Below are 16,225 nucleotides of genomic sequence, written 5' to 3'. Positions count from 1 at the left end.
TCCCTCCCTCGGGCGAGACCGGACGTCGGCAGCTCACTGCGTTTTGCCGCAGTAGAGCAGCTTTTGGGTGTTTCTAGTGGCGAGGACTGCCGAGAAAAGGGAGGGGGAAGAAAAAAAAGAGTAAGTAGGAGCGCCGACGGAAAAAGAAGAAGAGCGTGGACACGGCCGGCGCTCACCGTTTAGCGCCCTTAGGAATTTGGGCCGTCTCTCCTCGGGCAGGTGCACGGCCACAAAATAAACGGGCACCCCGGAGAGGGCCACGGCCACGCCCATCAGAGAGTTGAGCGTGTCTCCGTACAGGGGGACGACGACCAAGAACAGGCTGCACAGGCAGTAGATCACGGGGAAGAACAAGGACAGCTAAAGGGAACGGAGGAAGCCCGGTTTAGAGTCCAGCGTTAGAGGACGGGCCCGTCGGCCCACGGGCTCGACCTTGACGGGTCTGGCTCTGTCCGGCTGGCTGAGGCGAAGGTGGATGAGACCGGCCACCGACAGGCCCACGAACAGCCAGTAGCTGAAGCTGAAATAGTTGATCAGCTGGAAGACGTCCTCCACGCACAGAAAAATCAGCGCCATGGCGCCCTGCCAAATGTCAAAACGCCGCTCAATCGGATGGACGGACGGATGGACGGGGACGGGAGTCCGGACGGACGGACGCACGCCAAAATCCTCACGTTAAACAAAAGCGCCGGAATGGGAGTGTGACGCTCCAGGTGGATGAGACTCAGGGTGTCCGGGAGGTGGCCCTCTCGAGCGCCCACGAAGAACAACCTGCGTCCCACGTGCCGGCTGCAGCGAGCGGAGACGGCGGGACGGCGGGACGGGAACCCACGTTACCTGGAAGCGGCGATGACGGAGGCGTTGAGGCCGCCGTAGCAGGACATGGCCACCGCCACCGGGATGATCCACTGGAAGGGGCCCAAAACGCGCTTCCCAAAGGTCTGCGGGAGGACCGGCCAGCGTTAGGACGGCGACGGATGGCCGCCTCCCGGCCGGCCGGCCAGCCGCTCTCACCACGGCCACCGCGTCGCTGGCCAGCAGGGTGGGCGTGTCCAGGACCACGTAGTAGGCCAGGTTGGTCAGAAGGTAGACCACGGTCACCACGGGCATGGAGATGGCGATGGCCAGCGGCAGATTCCTGACAAACAAACAAAAAAGAATGTGGAGCCAGCGCGTCGGCCGGCCGGCCGGCCGGATCTCACCTCTCCGGATTCTCAATCTCCTCGGTGACAAAGTTGAGCGTGTCCCAGCCGGAGTAGGAGAAGAGCGCCGAGTAGAAAGCCAGCGAGATGGCCCCGGGATCCGCCGAGGAACCCCGGAAGGGCTCCTCCAGGCCGTCCGTCTCCCCTGGCGGAGTGGACGGCCCGACGGTGGGGGCCAGCGGACCGGAACGGACCGGGCGGACGGCCACTCACCCGCCAGCAGACGGAAGATTCCCACGGCGATGATGAGCAGGAGGGCGGAGAGTTTGGCGTAGGTCAACACGTCCTGGAGCACGGTTCCCCATTTGACGCAGGCGCAGTTGATGAAGCTGAGCGCGCCTGCGGAACGGCCCACCTTGACGGATCGCCACCGCCCGGCCCGCCGGCCCGGCGCGTGTATGCTTCCGCCGCGACGATAGCGGCGGGATGGAACACGCGCGTCCTCAGAGATTGAACTAGCCCCACCCGCCCGCCACCACTACTACTTACAAAGGCAGGCGGCGGCGATGAGACGCACGGCGTCCCCGGGCGGCGAACAGGTGGGGTAGGAGGCCTCCAGCAGGTAGTTGGCCAAGGTGAGCGAAATGACGGCCTGGCTGGCCGGCTCGATGAGAAAGATGGAGGTCCAGAGGCGCACAAAGGCCGGCAGGGCCCCAAAGGACTCCAGGATGTAGGCGTAGCTGGCCCCCGACTTGGCCACCGTGGTGCCCAGCTCGGCGTAGCACAGGGCCCCGAAGACAGAAAACAGGCCCCCCAGGAGCCAGACCAGCAGCGACAGGCCCGGCGAGGCGCTGTGCATCAGGACGCCCTTGGGCGACACGAAGATGCCCGAGCCGATCATGTTGCCCACGATCAGGCAAACGCCGTTGCTCAGGGAGATTTCCCTCTTCATCCGGGCCACCTCCTGGCCGGGGGGCGGCGGTGGGGGCGGCGGCGGGGGCGGCGAGGGCGGCGAGGGCGGCCCTGGGGGCGGGGCACCGCCCGTACGCCAGCGCATCTTCACGGAGAGCGCGCTCAGCGCGTCTTTAAAGTCCGCCATCTCTCCTTGGGCCAGAGGACGGAGGTGGTGGGCAGGTGGCCGATCTTGGGAACTTGTCTTTTGTCCAATCCCAGAGTCTCTCTCCGCAGAGTCCGATGGATTGGACGCCGTTCAACTAAAATGAACAAAAATGATTAGGATGGACAGACAAACCACGAAAAGTCTTTTCAGTCTCTTGATTTATCACGAGGAGGGAACACACACCGGCCAGTAACCAAAAACCCCCAATCCCACCCCCAACCCCCTCGGAAATGATCTGATCACTGGCCTTCCAAACGGATTGGACGTCGTCCCATCGACTGACCCATTAACTGAGATTTAAAAAAAAGTGGGCCGGCCTGGCGTCTTACCTTGGAGTTTGAAATCCAAGTGAAGACCACTGTTTTCCCGGCCCAGCGTGTCCGCTCTCAGTGCACTGAGGCAATGGTGGTCCAGTGCGTCCAGTGAGTCCAGCGCGTGCACCGGCCCAGCCGTGACCGCATTCCGTCCGTCCCATCGGCGCTATTTTCAGCCACGGAGGAGGAACCAGACACCTGCGCCTCAAAATTGCTCGATGGGCGCACGGCGCCATTTCAACGGGTTGGCGCCGTGTCCGGCCGGGGTGGACAAACTTGGCATTTGCAAACACACACACCCTTTTTTTTTTTACATTTGTTTCTATTTAATAGAGCTTAAATAGACAAGTGAGTGGAAGTATAAAATGAGGGCAGCCCATTGAATGAGCCCACAAAACCTGAGCTTGGACAAACAGACAAAGAGTAAACAGGTACCAATAGTTGAGTTTTTAACGTCTTGCTCGGGTGTCGGAGGAGCCGGATATCCTTTATCGACTACCAAGTCACGGGGCTTTTTTCAACAAGTGAGCCCAGGTTGTCGAGTCGTACTGAAAGAGGATTGACGGTGGAACAAAATGCACCGCATTTGACCGCTTTGTGAGGAACCAAAAATCATCGCCGTGTATAAAAGGGGAAAAAAAAGAGAGGCCAGTCGGCTGTGGCAAGAAAAGGAGAAGTCCACATTTGTGTTTGAGCTTAACGGGCCAGCTCAAACACGGAAGCCGGGCAAGTGACCCGGCTGGGCGCCCTCAACGACGCCGGTTCAAGCAAAAGACATTTGTCTCCGAGGCCGGCAATAATAACCGGCAGACGGCGGCTCGTCCCAGGGCTTAGGAGTTGGGGGCCAAGGAGGGGGCCGTCTCCTCGGGGAAGGGCTGAAGGCCCATCTGCTTGTTGCGCCGCAACTTGGCCACCACCACGCGGCAAAAGTCTTCCCCCTGGCGGTGGCAGTCGTCCAGCAGCTGGCGCACCTTGGCGGCGCGCGTGGCCCGGTTGACCACCAGCTCGTAATCCTCGCGCATCAGCAGGGAGCGGGCCAGCAGGGCGTCCAAGCTCTGGTTCAGGCAGGCTTCCGTCATCTGCGCCACGATCTCCTCCCGTCGCGTCGACATCCACTCGCCCGCCGGACCGCTCCGGGAGCGGGGGGGCGGTGGCCACGTCGCGGCCTCTAGAACAAAACCACTTGTCATTTCGGTTGACGGTGGAGATTCTCGCCCACAATGAAGATGGCACCTTGCGCTTTGGTCCAACTGCCGTCCAGCGTGAGGGTCTGCGGCGGCGGCGGCGGCACGTGGACCCCGGAGGCCGGCACGTCCTCCGGAGAAGCGGGTGGCGCCCGGACCTCGGAGGCGGGGAGAGAGGCCGGGTCCTTCAGAGAGCACGGCAGATCCGGCGCCGCCAGCCGGGCAAAAGACAAACTAGCACCATCTGTAGTGGGGACGACAAAGTGGCCAATTGCGTATCCCCAACAGGCCCCTCCCATCACTTACCCCGAGAAGGCGCCACGTTGCCGCTGGCCGGGGCGCCCGGAAGCGAAATGTGGCCTTCCTGGGGAGGGAGACAAGCTCTCCCGTCAAGGTCGGCCGCCATTCTTTAGCTACCGGCGCCACGGAAAGGACCATCGCCGGCCACACCCACCTGCCGGCCGTCCTCGGCCTCCTCGCCGCTCTTCTGGCTCCGCCCCGACGTCTCCGTGGCCTGCGGGGCGGGTGTACACGCGGACGTCAAAAGGAAATTCAAGTGAAAAAGGAACGATAACCAATAGAAGGAGAAGAAGAGGGAAAACGGTGCTACAAAGAAGAAGAAGAAGAGAAAAAAAAGAATTGTCTCTCTCTCTCACCCTGGACTTCTTAACCTGGAGCACCGCCAAGAGGAAGTCGATTTGGGTGTACTTCCTCACCATGGGCTCCAGTTGGAGCAGACATTCTGAAAGAACGGTAAAAGGCAACGAGGAGGCCTCGGGCGTCAGAGCCCAAAACCAAAGCCTTGGCGGCGAAAGGGAAAGCGGTCCATCCCGCGGGCCTCGGCACGTCCGCTTACCCAGGAAGGAAGGCCGCTGGTTCGGATCTGCGCTCCAGCCGCACGTCATCAGGCACACCAGCGTGTCTCTGGCGGGTATCTGATGGGAAAGGCTGGCCGGGCCGGTGTCGGGGCGCATCCCGCCAAGCACGTTGAACATGATTTTCATGGGGTTGCTCACTTCTGTCCGAGACACACACACAAAAAAAACACGACATCTCGCTCGGGTTAGGAAGGGGGGGGGGGAGGGAGATCAAGGCCGGCCACCTTTGTAGCACGCCGACTAGCTTTTACCGTGGTACGGAATTTGCCGGGAAAGTACCTCCCACGTGATGATGGCGTAACTGGGGAGAGAGACAAAAAAAAGGAGGTGGCTGAACAAAATGCCATTTGGCACACACACAATGGAGTCAGTGCACTCCCGCTGGCTCTCATTTTGCTCACTTTTTTTTCTTTTGGGGGCCTTTAACCTCAGGTCATACTTCTACATTTTGTATTCCCGTAGAATTTGTCGAGGGATGGCCAAACTATTCCACAAAGTGGGTGCTTTGCTTTCAAGCTGGACACGGCAAACTTTCTTTCTGCAATACTAAGTGTCCTGCCAGTGCAATCAGTGAATTGGCATCAGCTGCTTGTCACGGCCCAACCCCCGCTGATTGAAAGTTGGTCAGTCAGCTCGGTCTGTGCGGGAAGATGACTCCAAGCAAAAGTGTCTCCCTCCCTCCACACCCACCGTGGCCCAACCCCCATTCATTCAACTTTTTCACCTATGTGTGTGCCTTTATCCCCTTTGCAAAGCCACCCATCCCTGCCTGCCATTCCAAGACTTTTTATGGACCTATTTCAAACATGGACCGTCAAAGTGCAAACTTTTGACTATTTTCACCCATTTAAGAGCACCTTTGTTGAATGATTTTTCACCCATTTTGTTATATACGCAGCTGTGTATGATGACAACAAATGTTTTTAATTTGATAGAAAGGTGTAGCATCCCATAAGACTAGGCTTTCATTTCAAACGATTCCACAAAATGTAGGCTTTCATATAGCGCAAAACTTTCTGCAATACTAAGTGTCCCGCGACTGCAATCAGTGGATTGGCGTCAGCTGCTTCACACAGCCCAACCCCCGAGCCTGCTTCAAGTTTGCCAGTCAGCTCAGTCTGTGGCTGCTCAGATGAATTGAGCCAAAAGCTCCCCCCAAACCTCCCTCCCTCCCTCCCTCTATCCCCACCAACGTTAGCCCAACCCCCGTCCTTTCAAGCTTCTCACCTATGTATGTGACGGATTGCCGGGAAAAGGAAAAACTGCAACTGCAGACCAAAGGCTTTGCAAAAGCACCCCTGCCTGGTATAAACTGTCAAAGCTAGTTCAGACTATTTTTGGACCTATTTCAAAAAATTGAGAGCCAGGAATTGAAGCTTTGAACATTTAAGGGAAAGTGTAGCGTCCCATAAGACTAGGCATTTAATGAACGGGGCTGGGCAAACTAAAGAAAGGGTAAAAGTGCTTTGCTTTCAACGTCCAAAGAGCAAAGCTTTCCACAATACTAAGTGTCCTGCAAGTGTAATCAGTGGATTGGCGTCAGCTGCTTGTCACAGCCCAACCCCCACACCTTCAAGTTTGTCAGCTCGCTCGGTCGCTGTGGGATGGCTCGAGCAAAAATTGCTAAAAAGAACCTGCTCTCCCTCCCTCCCTCCCAACCCCCAGTCCATTCAACTATTTCACCTATATATGTGCCTTTGTCGTAATATATCAATTGTCAAAAGCCAATTCAAGACTTTTTTTGACCTATTTCAAACATGGGCCGTATAAGTGCAAACTTGTGACCATTTGGACTCATTTAAGAGCACCTTTTTTATTTCACCCATTTCAATATACACAGCTGTGTACGATGATAGTAAAGTCTTTTGATTTGATATAAAGGCATCGCATCTCATAATGCTAGGCTTTCATTTCAAACAATTCCACCAAATGTAGCTTTTCACAATACTAGTGACCTGAGCGTGCAATCAGTGGATTGGCGTCAGCTGCCACTGGTTTCAGCACAACCCCCGCTGCTTCAAGTTTGTCAGCTTGGCCGGGTGGACGGTGGCTTGAGCCAAAAGCTCTCCCCTCCTCCACCCACGTTGGCCCAACCCCCGTCCATTCAATGTTGTCAGCTATGTGTTTGCCGGGTGGCTTGCAAAACAAAAAGCTGCTTTTTTTTTTTTTTACCTATTTCAAATGTTGGCCAGCCATCAAAGCGTAAACTTTTGACCATTGAAGAGCGAGCGAGTGCCTCAAAGAAATTGAAGCTTTGGACACTTGAGGGAAGACATAGACTCCCACAAGACTAGGCATTTATTTAACGTTTTTTAAAAAGGCCAAAAGTGAGTGTTTCAAGTTCAAAAGGGGAAAGCTTCCCACCATACTAAGTGTCCTACGGGTGCAATCAGTGGATTGGCATCAGCCGCTTGTCACAGCCCAACCCCCCGGCTACTTCCAGTTTGTCAGTCAGCCGGGTGGGTGCGGGACGACCGGAAGCAAAAGCTGCTCTCGGAGGGGATGTCAAGCCCCAACCCCTCCGGGCCAAGCCGGGCTCACCTGTACACGTCGTGCTTGACGTCAGCGCGCCCACCATCGCTGGGCTCGTACTCCTCCGGCGGCATGTAGATGACGGTGCCGGCCATCTCCGACGATTTGGGGCCGGCGGAGCCTTTGCCGACGGAGAGTTGGCGCCATTTGGAAAGACCGAAGTCGGCAATCTGGCGAAATGGGAGCCCTTTTAACGTGACCGATCAGATGGTTAGACAAAAGCAAAATCAATGATGGCCACACATGAGAGGACCAATGTACAAGGACCCATTGAAAAGTGGCACAAGACTTTGCTTTGAAATGGAGTGAGGTGAATCTAGAAGGAAAATCCCTTTGGCCATCCCATATTGTGACTAAGCAATTGCCTTGAAAACAATTCACACGCCCACGCGCGCACACGCCCACGCGCACACGCCCACGCGCACACGCCCACATCCACACACCTTAACATGAAGTTCACTGTCCAGCAAGATATTCTGGGTCTTCAGGTCATGGTGCAAAAGAGGTGGGGTCATGTTGTGAAGGAAGTTGACCCCCAAGGCGATCTCGTACAGGACCCTCAGCCTCAAAGGCCAGGCCAGCACGGGGTAGACGTCCTTCTGCACAACGACAGACACAGAACTGAAACACTGGCTGGATCCAAAAATAAAAAATAAACATTTCCCGGGTGGTGCCTACTCTTCACTTCATCTTAAATGAGTAGTGAGTGAAAGAGAAAGCAAAGGAAAACCCCCAAACATTTGCTGCTGCTGCTGCTTCTTCTTCCCATTTTTGCAAACACGCCAATGTTTGGTTAAATGACCCAAATGGCTTTTCCGTACGTCAAATGATTTCAGCGCGCTCATTTGGGGCCTTTTTGGATATACGTTCCCCGTTTGGCGCCCTTGCGTGTGCCGCCGTCTCACTACCTCGTGCAGCAAGCGGTCCAGCGAGCCGTCGCTCACGAACTCGGTCACGATGCAGAAGAACTGGGGCTCGTTGCAGATGCCCAAGATCTGGATGATGTGATTAAAGCGAGCTCTGTGGAGGACCTCGGCTTCCTTCAGCAAACACTTTCTCTCCCTGAAAGGCAGACGGGAAGCGCTCCCATTGTTCGTCGGCTTCATCACAGGTAGACGTCCAAACCGCCGGCCCGGTAGCGTATATCGCAAATGCTATCGGGAGGTTCCGATTGGTCGCCCGCCCGATCCCACGCCTTACCTTTCTCCAAACGGAGAGTCTAACTTGAGGCACTTGATGGCCACGGTGGTCCTCCAGTCGGAATGTTGAGCCTTGAAGACGGTGCCGAAGCCCCCTCTGCTCAGGTAGTACAGGTCGGTCAGCTTCTGGTAGGGGATGACGGGCAACGTGCTGGTCAGACTGCCGACGTTCACGCAGCCGGTCGAGGTCGTCGTCGTCGTCGTCGTCGTCCCCGCCGCCGCCGCCTGGGGCTCCATTGCCGTGCGTCACGTGAGCCTATTCTTCTCCTCCTCCGCTGTTCTCTGAGCCCCAAAAAGCAGAAGTGACCTTTCGGAAATGACAGCAGGCAGCCAGAAGAGAGAGGGAGAGAGGCGGGGGGGCGTGATTTCACGCGCTTCAATTCATCATGTCGACCCGAGTTGACATGCTAGGCTAAACGAGAGGGAAAGAAGAAGGAACGGTGGGTGGGTAGGGAGGTGGAAGCGACGATTCGCACTAATTGCCGGAATGAAGTCAAATGCACCAAGCGCGTCGGAAGCTGGCCCGGGAGTTGCAATGTGTATGCGTTGTGTCTGCCCAAATATCATGGCGATGCGGTTCCTAGTGGACACAAGGCGGAGGTTTGTTATTGTTTCTCATGACGTCACACGTTCAGTCCCTTCAAGATGCCTTCGGGGGCCTCGGAATTGAAACTTCCGGGAGAAACTTTGCTCATTTTATAAGGTAGCCCCAAAATATGTCCGTTTTTAAAGGAAATACCCAGTTGAATAACACTTCGAGGTACCTCATATTGATTCGTGCAATGCCCATGGGGACCAAAACTGTGGACGTGTTGGCAAATTGTTCATGTTGGTAAATGACGAAGACAAATGCTCAATTATCTCTATTAACGACAAAAAAACACCAACGCCTTCCTACATTTATGAACGAATGGGCACGAATCTATATATCAGAAACGAGGCTGCACGCTTAAATGCGCAATAAATACATGTCTAGAGTGAGCGCTCCAATCAGCATTATATTTCCCCGACTCCTCGATAAGGTAGCACGGTTTGTCACGCAAGTTCCGGGGCGAACCAACGAAGAAGAATTCCTGCTTCCTGTGTTTTTAGCAAAACCAGACAACGCGTGATCCAGGGTGCAGTACACACCAAGTTAATACTACTTCTACGTATATACTTGTAGTACATACACGTTCAAAATGGTTCGCAAGTTAAAGTTCCACGAGAAGAAGTTACTGAAAAAGGTCGACTTTATTAACTGGGATGTGGACAACAACATTCACGAGGTCAAAGTGCTGAGGAAATTCCAGATCGAGAAGAGGGAGGACTACACAAAGTAAGCGCCCGTGGGACTAAATCGGAGATGTTCAAAGACCACTTGGTGCTGTAAGAGATGAGAGGATGTTGTCTTCTCAGGTATAACAAGCTGAGTCGCAACATCAGGGATCTGGCACAGAAAATTCGAGACCTGAGCGAAAAGGATGGATTCAGAGCTCAGAGCACACATCAGCTATTAGAAAAACTGTTAGTGGCTACTACACTATTATGTACTACGGGCACTCGAAAGTATTCTGATGACATTTGAGTGCTCTATAAATTCAGACTTTGTTATTGTCGATTGTGTATAGTTACAGCAGCGGGCTGATCCCCACCAAGCAGAGCTTGTCCCTGACGGAGAAAGTCACAGCTTCGTCCTTCTGCAGGTTAGTCACGCGTCTCCGTCTCCCGTCTAACATTGGACACGGCCAACCACGCGTGGTCCCGCAGGAGGCGCCTTCCTCTCATCGTGAAAAAACTCAATATGGCCCAGGACGTGAAAATGGCCATCACCTTCATCCAGCAAGGACGTATCCTTTCTTCTGGCCCCGCCCCATTCGTTGTTCATTCATTGTTTTGGGATTGGAGTGGAAAGGCTGATATTTGTTGGCTCCTTGACCGCCTCTCTTCCGTTTGCCAGACGTGCGCGTGGGCCCAGAAGTGGTCACCGACCCGGCCTTCCTGGTCACCAGGTGGGCGGGCCGCTCCGGTTGCCAAATGGGGGGGGGGCGCCGGTTGCCAAATGGCCGCGCTCTCTGGTTTCATGTGCTTTTACGCCTGCAGAAACATGGAAGATTTTGTCACCTGGGTGGATTCGTCCAAGATCAAGCGGCACGTCCTGAATTATAACGAGCAGGTGAGCGTCTCAAGGGGAAAACATTTGGAGGAGCTCTCCAAGAGATCTTCAATTGGTGGCTTGTCTTGCAGAGAGACGACTTTGACGTGGTGGAGTGAATCCGAAAATGAAAATTGGAAGCCTTCTTTCCTTCCTTCCTTCCTTTGGATGTCGACGGTCAAGACAAGATGAGGGCAATGTTTTTTTTTTCCAATATCTTCCAGGCCTGTTATGAACCTTTTTCCACAAGGTCACCAAAATGCTTTGTTGTGATTTTGCCCTGTCAAGTCCTTTTCTCTTGTAAATAAATGAAACATTTTTCAATGGATGCTATGGAGTATCATTTCAAGCCTCGAGACACAGCCTGTAGTTCTCTCGTGACAGTAGACAACTTCTTCGTATAGTCGGGCTTTTTTGGGGGGAAAAATGACTTCTTTTCTACTCAAAGAGAGATAAAAGTTACACCATGGTTACCAATGCATCCTTTTATTACATCCAAAAAAGAATGTTAGGCAAATCAAACAAATTGAATCTTTTTCCAAGTCAATTTCAAAATGTGGCCATTACCTGTTGTGGACGGCGCTCCGCGTCCAATCCGTTTCAGCGCCAAACATCTCATATCTTTCAACTGGGTAAGGGATTCTCCGCTCTTTGGGCGTCCAAAATCAAAAGGCCCACCTTTGTCCCCTTGCCGTGTTTCCCACGCGGGCGCAAAAATGCATTTGTCGCCGTCCGTGGCCAATCCGAGAGATTCTCCTTGAAATATGTTTTGGGATGGCGGTGGGAAAGCAAACCTGTCACCGGGAAAAAAAATCCTACTTTCCATCCGGTCCATTTCATGCTCATTCCACCAGACGTCAAACAAAACTGCTACAAATCTTCTGTTCCTTTCTTGCTGCCGCCGCTGCTGCTGGTGGTGGTGCGGGGTGGAGCCCGGGCCGGAGCCGGACTCGGAGCCGAGGCCCCGCCGGCCGACTGAGAGAGAGGACGGGGAAGCGTCACGTCCAAAGTCAGCGACACCATCTTGAGGGAAGGAGACGCCCCGGCGCCCGGGCCCGCCGAGGACGTCCGAGACCTGCGGGGCCAAAGAGCAATTTGGTGTCACCCTCACGCAACTTGAGCACACCTGCACACGGTGACATTTTCAGCCGTACGGCCACGCGAGATGACTAGCGTTGCACCGGTCGGACCTGGAAGCGGCGGAGACGCCGGACGATCGGCTTCCGGCGGTGGACGGAGACGGGGACGGCGGCGGGAAGGGCAACTTGGCCTGGGGGCAGACACATTTTAGAGCGTGCCTCCTCCTCTTCCTCCGTCCGGGCTCGGAACGGAGCCTGACCTGGATGAAGGCCTTCTCCAAGAGGGCTCCGAGGTCGGGTCGCCGGTCGGCGGCGTGGCGCAGCAGACGCTCCAGACGCTTGCTCAAGTCTTTCAACTGCCTCAGGCGGACGTCCTTCTCCTCCGACGTCTCCGCGGCCGTCTTTCGCCCGCTGCGGATCTTCTGACTCAGCGAGCGGCACTGGCGGCGGCGGCGCCGCCGGTGACAAAAGTGCAGGTTGACCACTCCATAAAAAGGCAAAAAGCACCCCCCAAAAAATGGAATTTAAGATGGCGTGGCCACCTGTTTGGTGGCTCGATCCACTTTTTCCCGCTGCGAAAGGATTTCTCGGCCGAGTTGGCCCAACAGGGAGCGTTTGCCCTCCAGCTTTAACTTCTGCACCCCCGCGGCCTGCAGCAGAGCGTCCAAGGTTGCGTTCAGTTCCTAGGGGGGATGGAAAAAAAAAGGCAGAAGAGCTCCTGGGATGAACAATGGGCAAAAAGCAGGCAGAGCCTTGTCTTCTCCTGGGTCCGGCACCTGGCGTCGTGGCTCCAGTTGTCGGAGCTGCTTTCTCTTGGCCTCCAGCGCCTCTCCGGCCAGACGCAAGCGCTCTTCTGCCTGGATTTTTTCCCCATATTCTCCATCTGTCAAAAAGAGAAGAAGAAGAAGAAGAAGAAGAAGAAGAAAGCACCCAGTGACAAAGTGAGCGGCGCCAGAGCCAGGCCTGGCCACGTACCGGAGGAATCGCCGGCAACCGGTTTGAGCGCCGCGCGAACTTGGGAGTTGCTCGTACGGGCCAAGAGGGCGCTGTTCTCCAGGGCGCGGTTCTCCTCTTCCAGCTGGCGGATTTTGCCCGCCAGACGTTCCCCTCGCTCAAGCGCTTCCGCTCTCTCCAGCGCCGCCTGGTGGGGAAAACCAAAACAAGGATGGAGTCAAAAGAGAGGAGGAGATTGAAAGAGAAGGAAAGCCAAAAAACTATGGCTCGACGGGCAGTCAGTCACTTGGGACACATTCCACCTTGGCGATGTAGCCAGCTTGAAGGCGGACGGCGGCGTCCTCCTCCTCCTCGTCCTCCCCGCCGGGGACGGCGGCACCCGTCCAAAAGCGTTTCTTCATGGCGTGGATCTTGGACATTTTGCCGTCCAGTCGCGTGCTGTCGGGAGATGGCGGGGGGAAACGGGCAAGCTAGCCCTACCTCTTTCGCCGGATGCTCCACCCGGGCGGCCCGCCCAGGTGGAGCATCCGAGCCACGTCCCCCGAGCCTCACCCCATTTGTCGTCTGTCCCGCTCGGCGCTCTTGAGCTCCCGACTCAGCATCTGACGGTAAAGGGCGATCTCCTCTCGCCTCCGGCGGAGCGCCCTGTCCACGTCCAGTCGCCTCTTCTCCAGGGAGTGGACGCCGTGGGCTTTGCTGAACAGCCGATCCCGCTTGCGCTCCATCTCCAGCTTCAACATGTTGCGCTCCAGCATCTGCTCCTGCTCGGCCGGCCAGCCAGAGGGGTGTAAACGATGGGGGGGGGGTTTCGCTAAACGGCCGGAGGCGCTACCTTTTTGTCCAGGCCGAGCTTCTTCAACTCTTTATCCATGTTGTCGTTGATCAGCTTGTGCGTTTCCGCTCGGCGGGCCAGCTCTTTCTTCTCCGCCTCCGACTTGTCCTTCTCCCTCTTCAGATAGGCCGTGTCGGCCTGTCCCGAGGGCAGAAGGGTGACGTGAGGCCCCGCCCCGTCCGCCCCGTCCGCCCCGTTTGCCCCGCCCCGTCCCTCCGCACCTCCGTCTCGGCGATCCCGGCCGCGATCCGGCCGGACGTCTTGGTCCTGCGCTCCAGGGTCTGGTTCCACTGGGCGATCTGGGCTTCCAAGGTGGACTTTTCCTCCGAGTGGCCCAGGCCTCGCAGGCGGGCCAGTTTCTTCTCCAGGAAGTCCACGCGACAGTCCTGACGGGCGGGGGGGTTAAAGGGATTTCAATGGTCGTCAGGGTCCCACTTTGGAGGGAGCCCACCTTCTGTGCGGCCGCCGCCCGTTTGCGGGCCAGGCGCTTGTCGCATTTCCCCAGCTCCCGTTCCAGAGCGGCCAGGGCCGACTGGCTCCTGGACTTTTGGGCCAGAGCGTCCTTCTCCGTCCTCTTCAGGACGTCCGCCTGCCGTCGGCAGCGGAAGAGCCGCTCCCGCCGCCGGCGCAGCTGCGCGTCCGTGTCCTGTGGTGACGTTAGCCAGCGGGCGGTGGACCCCGGAGAAAAGGCTCCCGAGACGCACAGTGGCCTCACGGTGGCCTCACGGCGGCCTCACGGTGGGTGGGAGAGACTCACCCGGATGGCTCGTTCCTCCTGGGCCAGGAAGCCCTCCATTTGCGCCGCCTTGTCCTTCTGGCTGGAAGCGTGGCGCGTGGCGGCGCTCAGCTTCTCCTCCAGGGCGCCGTTTGCGGCCGAGTCTCGCTCCAGTCTAGTGAGAGAGTAGCGTTGGCTCTCCGGCGGCTCCCCCCTCCCCCCGGACGACGGGCCACTCACTTGAGGCGGTTTTGCCGGATCTGTTCCCCCAGCCTGGAGACGTGGGACTTGACGGACTCGGCGGCGGAGGTGCTCCTATCCAGTGCGCTTTTACAACTTTTCAGCTGCAGACAGACACAGGGCAGACAAGATGAGTTTCCCCAGGAGGTCCAAACCCTCTGGCTTTGGAGGCTCACCTGGTCTCGCATCTCCAGGCAGTTCCTCTCCCGGTGCTTCAAGTCCTGCTTTAAATTGGCCGCCCGGCGACGGGTGGCCGTCAACTTCCTCTCCGTCTCCTTGTTGTCGCTCAGCTGCGAGTCGTGCAGGCGCTTCATCTCCCCCAAGGCGTCCTTCCTCTGCCGGACGGCCCCGTCTGCCTCGGACGCTTTCTGGGAAGGACGCGCGTACCAGGAGACGGCGGTTGGTGGCGGTTGGTGGCGGGTGCCTCTGCGCCTAGTGGACCGGGCAGGACCGGGCACGACCGGGCCCGAGCGGTCGGGTTACCCCTGCCCAACGTCGCAGGTCGGCGTCTCGTCGCTTGCTCTGCCCGATGGCCTTTTCCCAGCGGCGGATGATCTTCTGGCTTTCCCCGTGAGTCTGCTCCAAATGCTCCACCGTCTTCTCCAGGGCCACCTGAGGAGAACGTGGTGGACGGCGCCTCGGAACCCCCGACCCCACCCCACCCCGAAAAGCAAGAATACCTGCGCGGCTAGATTCTCCGTCACCTGGGCGTCCAGGGCTCGCCGTCTTTGCTTGGCCTCCAGCGCCGTCCTCTCCGTGGCCAGCGTGAGGGACTGCGGCCAAACGTGGCACTGGTCTCGCGGGGTGGGTGGGGGGGGGGGACCATCGTAGATGACGACGACGGCGGCGAGGGAAGACCCACCTTGATCCTGCGCTCGTCCTGCCCCGAGTACTTGACGAGCGTGGCGGCGTGCTCCTCCCGTTGCGCCGACTCCTCCAGGAAGGCGTCCAAGGCGCGGCGGTCCCAGTCCATCCGCTGGCCGAAGCGCTCCAGCTTCTGCTTGGCCCTCAAAATCTGGTCCTGAGGACGAGCCCCGGCCGAGAGGGTCAACCGGGTCGACCGTGACCACGGCGACCGTGACCACGGCGACCGTGACCACGGCGACCGTGACGACGGCGACCGTGACGACAGCGACCGTGACCACGGCGACCGTGACGAGGGCGACCGTGACGACGGCGACCGTGACGACCCACCTCCAACTCGTTCTGCCTCTGGGCCAGCCGTCCGAGCTGCTTTTGCGTGCGGGCGTGGTCCAAGGCCAGGTGGCCCGCTTGTCGCTGGGCCACGGCAGCCAGGTGGCGCTCCGTCTGGACTTGTGCGTCTTTGGCCCGGCACAGGGCCTGCGCGCACACGCAGTTGCCGCCGTCTGGGATTTAGCTCGCGGCAAGCCACGAGAGGGAGGCCACCAGGGAGGCCAGCTTTTTTTAAGACGGCCGGCGTGTGCCCACCTCCGTGTTTTCCAGCTCATCCCGGACCTGTCGGAGGAATCGGGCGGCCAGTCGCGCTTGATCTCGGCCATTCTCCCGCCGAACGGTCACCCGGGAGACTTCCTTCCTCTTTCGGCGGATCTGTCCACGGGAGAGGCGAAACCAAATCCGCCGGCTTTTTTTTTCGTCTTTGGACTTTCCAAAGGAAAAGCAGCTCACCTCTTCTAGGATGGCCCGGTTTTCCGCATTGGGCCCGGGAAAGGCGTGGCCGTCGTCCTCCCGGCCCGTCTCCCATGAAGCGCCGACGCTGGCCATCGTCGATCAATCTTGGTTTGAGGGTGGAAAACAAGCCTTTGGTTGTTTTTTTTTCTTCTCCACGGAAGCTTCTTGTCCGGAACTGGGAAGACTGGTGTTTGTTGTGGGCAGCTCCTAGCAACCAGTCCGTCGGCCCTTTTGTTGAAATGGGAGCTGGAG

The 16,225-nt window shown here is 57.3% G+C and overlaps 4 protein-coding genes across 6 annotated transcripts; 1 reads left to right on the top strand and 3 right to left on the bottom strand.

Annotated features, from left to right (window-relative positions):
- Nucleotides 1-10: 10 nt before the first annotated feature.
- Nucleotides 11-2,094, bottom strand: LOC144202105 (Y+L amino acid transporter 2). Its single transcript, XM_077725084.1, has 9 exons — nt 1,692-2,094; nt 1,416-1,541; nt 1,203-1,347; nt 1,015-1,138; nt 838-941; nt 675-771; nt 433-582; nt 177-360; nt 11-86 (listed from the first exon to the last, which is right to left on the bottom strand). The coding sequence occupies exons 1-9, from the start codon at nt 2,092-2,094 to the stop codon at nt 34-36; spliced, it is 1,386 nt and encodes a 461-aa protein (XP_077581210.1). The 3' UTR covers nt 11-33.
- Nucleotides 2,095-2,907: 813 nt separating this feature from the next.
- Nucleotides 2,908-9,383, bottom strand: ripk2 (receptor-interacting serine-threonine kinase 2). The gene is made up of 11 exons (XM_077725083.1): nt 8,371-9,383; nt 8,079-8,232; nt 7,614-7,769; nt 7,180-7,340; nt 4,890-4,939; nt 4,617-4,778; nt 4,417-4,502; nt 4,215-4,274; nt 4,067-4,124; nt 3,810-4,004; nt 2,908-3,744 (listed from the first exon to the last, which is right to left on the bottom strand). The coding sequence occupies exons 1-11, from the start codon at nt 8,604-8,606 to the stop codon at nt 3,407-3,409; spliced, it is 1,656 nt and encodes a 551-aa protein (XP_077581209.1). The 5' UTR covers nt 8,607-9,383; the 3' UTR covers nt 2,908-3,406.
- Nucleotides 9,384-9,386: 3 nt separating this feature from the next.
- On the top strand, nt 9,387-10,831 carry imp3 (IMP U3 small nucleolar ribonucleoprotein 3). Of its 2 annotated transcripts, none has more exons than XM_077725088.1 (7): nt 9,387-9,687; nt 9,768-9,875; nt 9,980-10,054; nt 10,119-10,198; nt 10,301-10,360; nt 10,452-10,524; nt 10,596-10,831. In XM_077725088.1, exons 1-6 carry the CDS (start codon nt 9,551-9,553, stop codon nt 10,508-10,510), a joined length of 519 nt encoding a protein of 172 aa, XP_077581214.1. In that variant the 5' UTR covers nt 9,387-9,550; the 3' UTR covers nt 10,511-10,524; nt 10,596-10,831. The 2 variants fall into 2 exon arrangements, with proteins under 2 accessions (XP_077581214.1, XP_077581212.1); XM_077725086.1 differs by having other exon boundaries at nt 9,389-9,687; nt 10,309-10,360.
- Nucleotides 10,789-16,189, bottom strand: LOC144202103 (coiled-coil domain-containing protein 39-like). Of its 2 annotated transcripts, XR_013327463.1 has the most exons (21): nt 15,971-16,189; nt 15,773-15,892; nt 15,518-15,664; nt 15,186-15,344; nt 15,004-15,096; nt 14,807-14,935; nt 14,500-14,691; nt 14,324-14,427; nt 14,126-14,258; nt 13,820-14,014; nt 13,590-13,754; nt 13,369-13,506; nt 13,089-13,297; nt 12,839-12,974; nt 12,558-12,723; nt 12,359-12,465; nt 12,125-12,265; nt 11,843-12,022; nt 11,694-11,773; nt 11,071-11,578; nt 10,789-10,941 (listed from the first exon to the last, which is right to left on the bottom strand). XR_013327463.1 is itself a non-coding variant. In XM_077725082.1 (20 exons), exons 1-20 carry the CDS (start codon nt 16,064-16,066, stop codon nt 11,374-11,376), a joined length of 2,895 nt encoding a protein of 964 aa, XP_077581208.1. In that variant the 5' UTR covers nt 16,067-16,189; the 3' UTR covers nt 10,974-11,373. The 2 variants fall into 2 exon arrangements, 1 of the variants encoding a protein (XP_077581208.1); XM_077725082.1 differs by lacking the exon at nt 10,789-10,941 and having other exon boundaries at nt 10,974-11,578.
- Between the last annotated feature and the right edge of the window lie 36 nt (nt 16,190-16,225).

This window comes from Stigmatopora nigra, chromosome 9 (genome assembly GCF_051989575.1).
Source record: "Stigmatopora nigra isolate UIUO_SnigA chromosome 9, RoL_Snig_1.1, whole genome shotgun sequence".
NCBI lineage: Eukaryota > Metazoa > Chordata > Actinopteri > Syngnathiformes > Syngnathidae > Stigmatopora > Stigmatopora nigra.
The sequence above is the reverse complement of the archived record's forward strand: the minus strand, read 5'-3'. Positions and strand labels throughout refer to the sequence as shown.

Excerpts from the sequence above, each read along its gene's own strand:
- LOC144202105 (XM_077725084.1), bottom strand. The coding sequence starts at position 2,094 with ATGAAGAGGGAAATCTCCCTGAGCAACGGCGTTTGCCTGATCGTGGGC. Across the intron at positions 1,348-1,415 it reads AATCTTCCGTCTGCTGGCGG|GGGAGACGGACGGCCTGGAG; the intron begins GTGAGTGGCCGT and ends CCACTCCGCCAG. Across the intron at positions 87-176 it reads ATTCCTAAGGGCGCTAAACG|TCCTCGCCACTAGAAACACC; the intron begins GTGAGCGCCGGC and ends TTTTCTCGGCAG.
- ripk2 (XM_077725083.1), bottom strand. The coding sequence starts at position 8,606 with ATGGAGCCCCAGGCGGCGGCGGCGGGGACGACGACGACGACGACGACG. Across the intron at positions 8,233-8,370 it reads GACTCTCCGTTTGGAGAAAG|GGAGAGAAAGTGTTTGCTGA; the intron begins GTAAGGCGTGGG and ends TCTGCCTTTCAG. Across the intron at positions 4,275-4,416 it reads TCCAGGTTAAGAAGTCCAGG|GCCACGGAGACGTCGGGGCG; the intron begins GTGAGAGAGAGA and ends CCCGCCCCGCAG.
- imp3 (XM_077725086.1), top strand. The coding sequence starts at position 9,551 with ATGGTTCGCAAGTTAAAGTTCCACGAGAAGAAGTTACTGAAAAAGGTC. Across the intron at positions 9,876-9,979 it reads CATCAGCTATTAGAAAAACT|TTACAGCAGCGGGCTGATCC; the intron begins GTTAGTGGCTAC and ends GATTGTGTATAG. Across the intron at positions 10,055-10,118 it reads ACAGCTTCGTCCTTCTGCAG|GAGGCGCCTTCCTCTCATCG; the intron begins GTTAGTCACGCG and ends GTGGTCCCGCAG.
- LOC144202103 (XM_077725082.1), bottom strand. The coding sequence starts at position 16,066 with ATGGCCAGCGTCGGCGCTTCATGGGAGACGGGCCGGGAGGACGACGGC. Across the intron at positions 12,975-13,088 it reads CGGGACAGACGACAAATGGG|CACGCGACTGGACGGCAAAA; the intron begins GTGAGGCTCGGG and ends ATCTCCCGACAG. Across the intron at positions 12,266-12,358 it reads AACTGGAGCCACGACGCCAG|GAACTGAACGCAACCTTGGA; the intron begins GTGCCGGACCCA and ends CATCCCCCCTAG.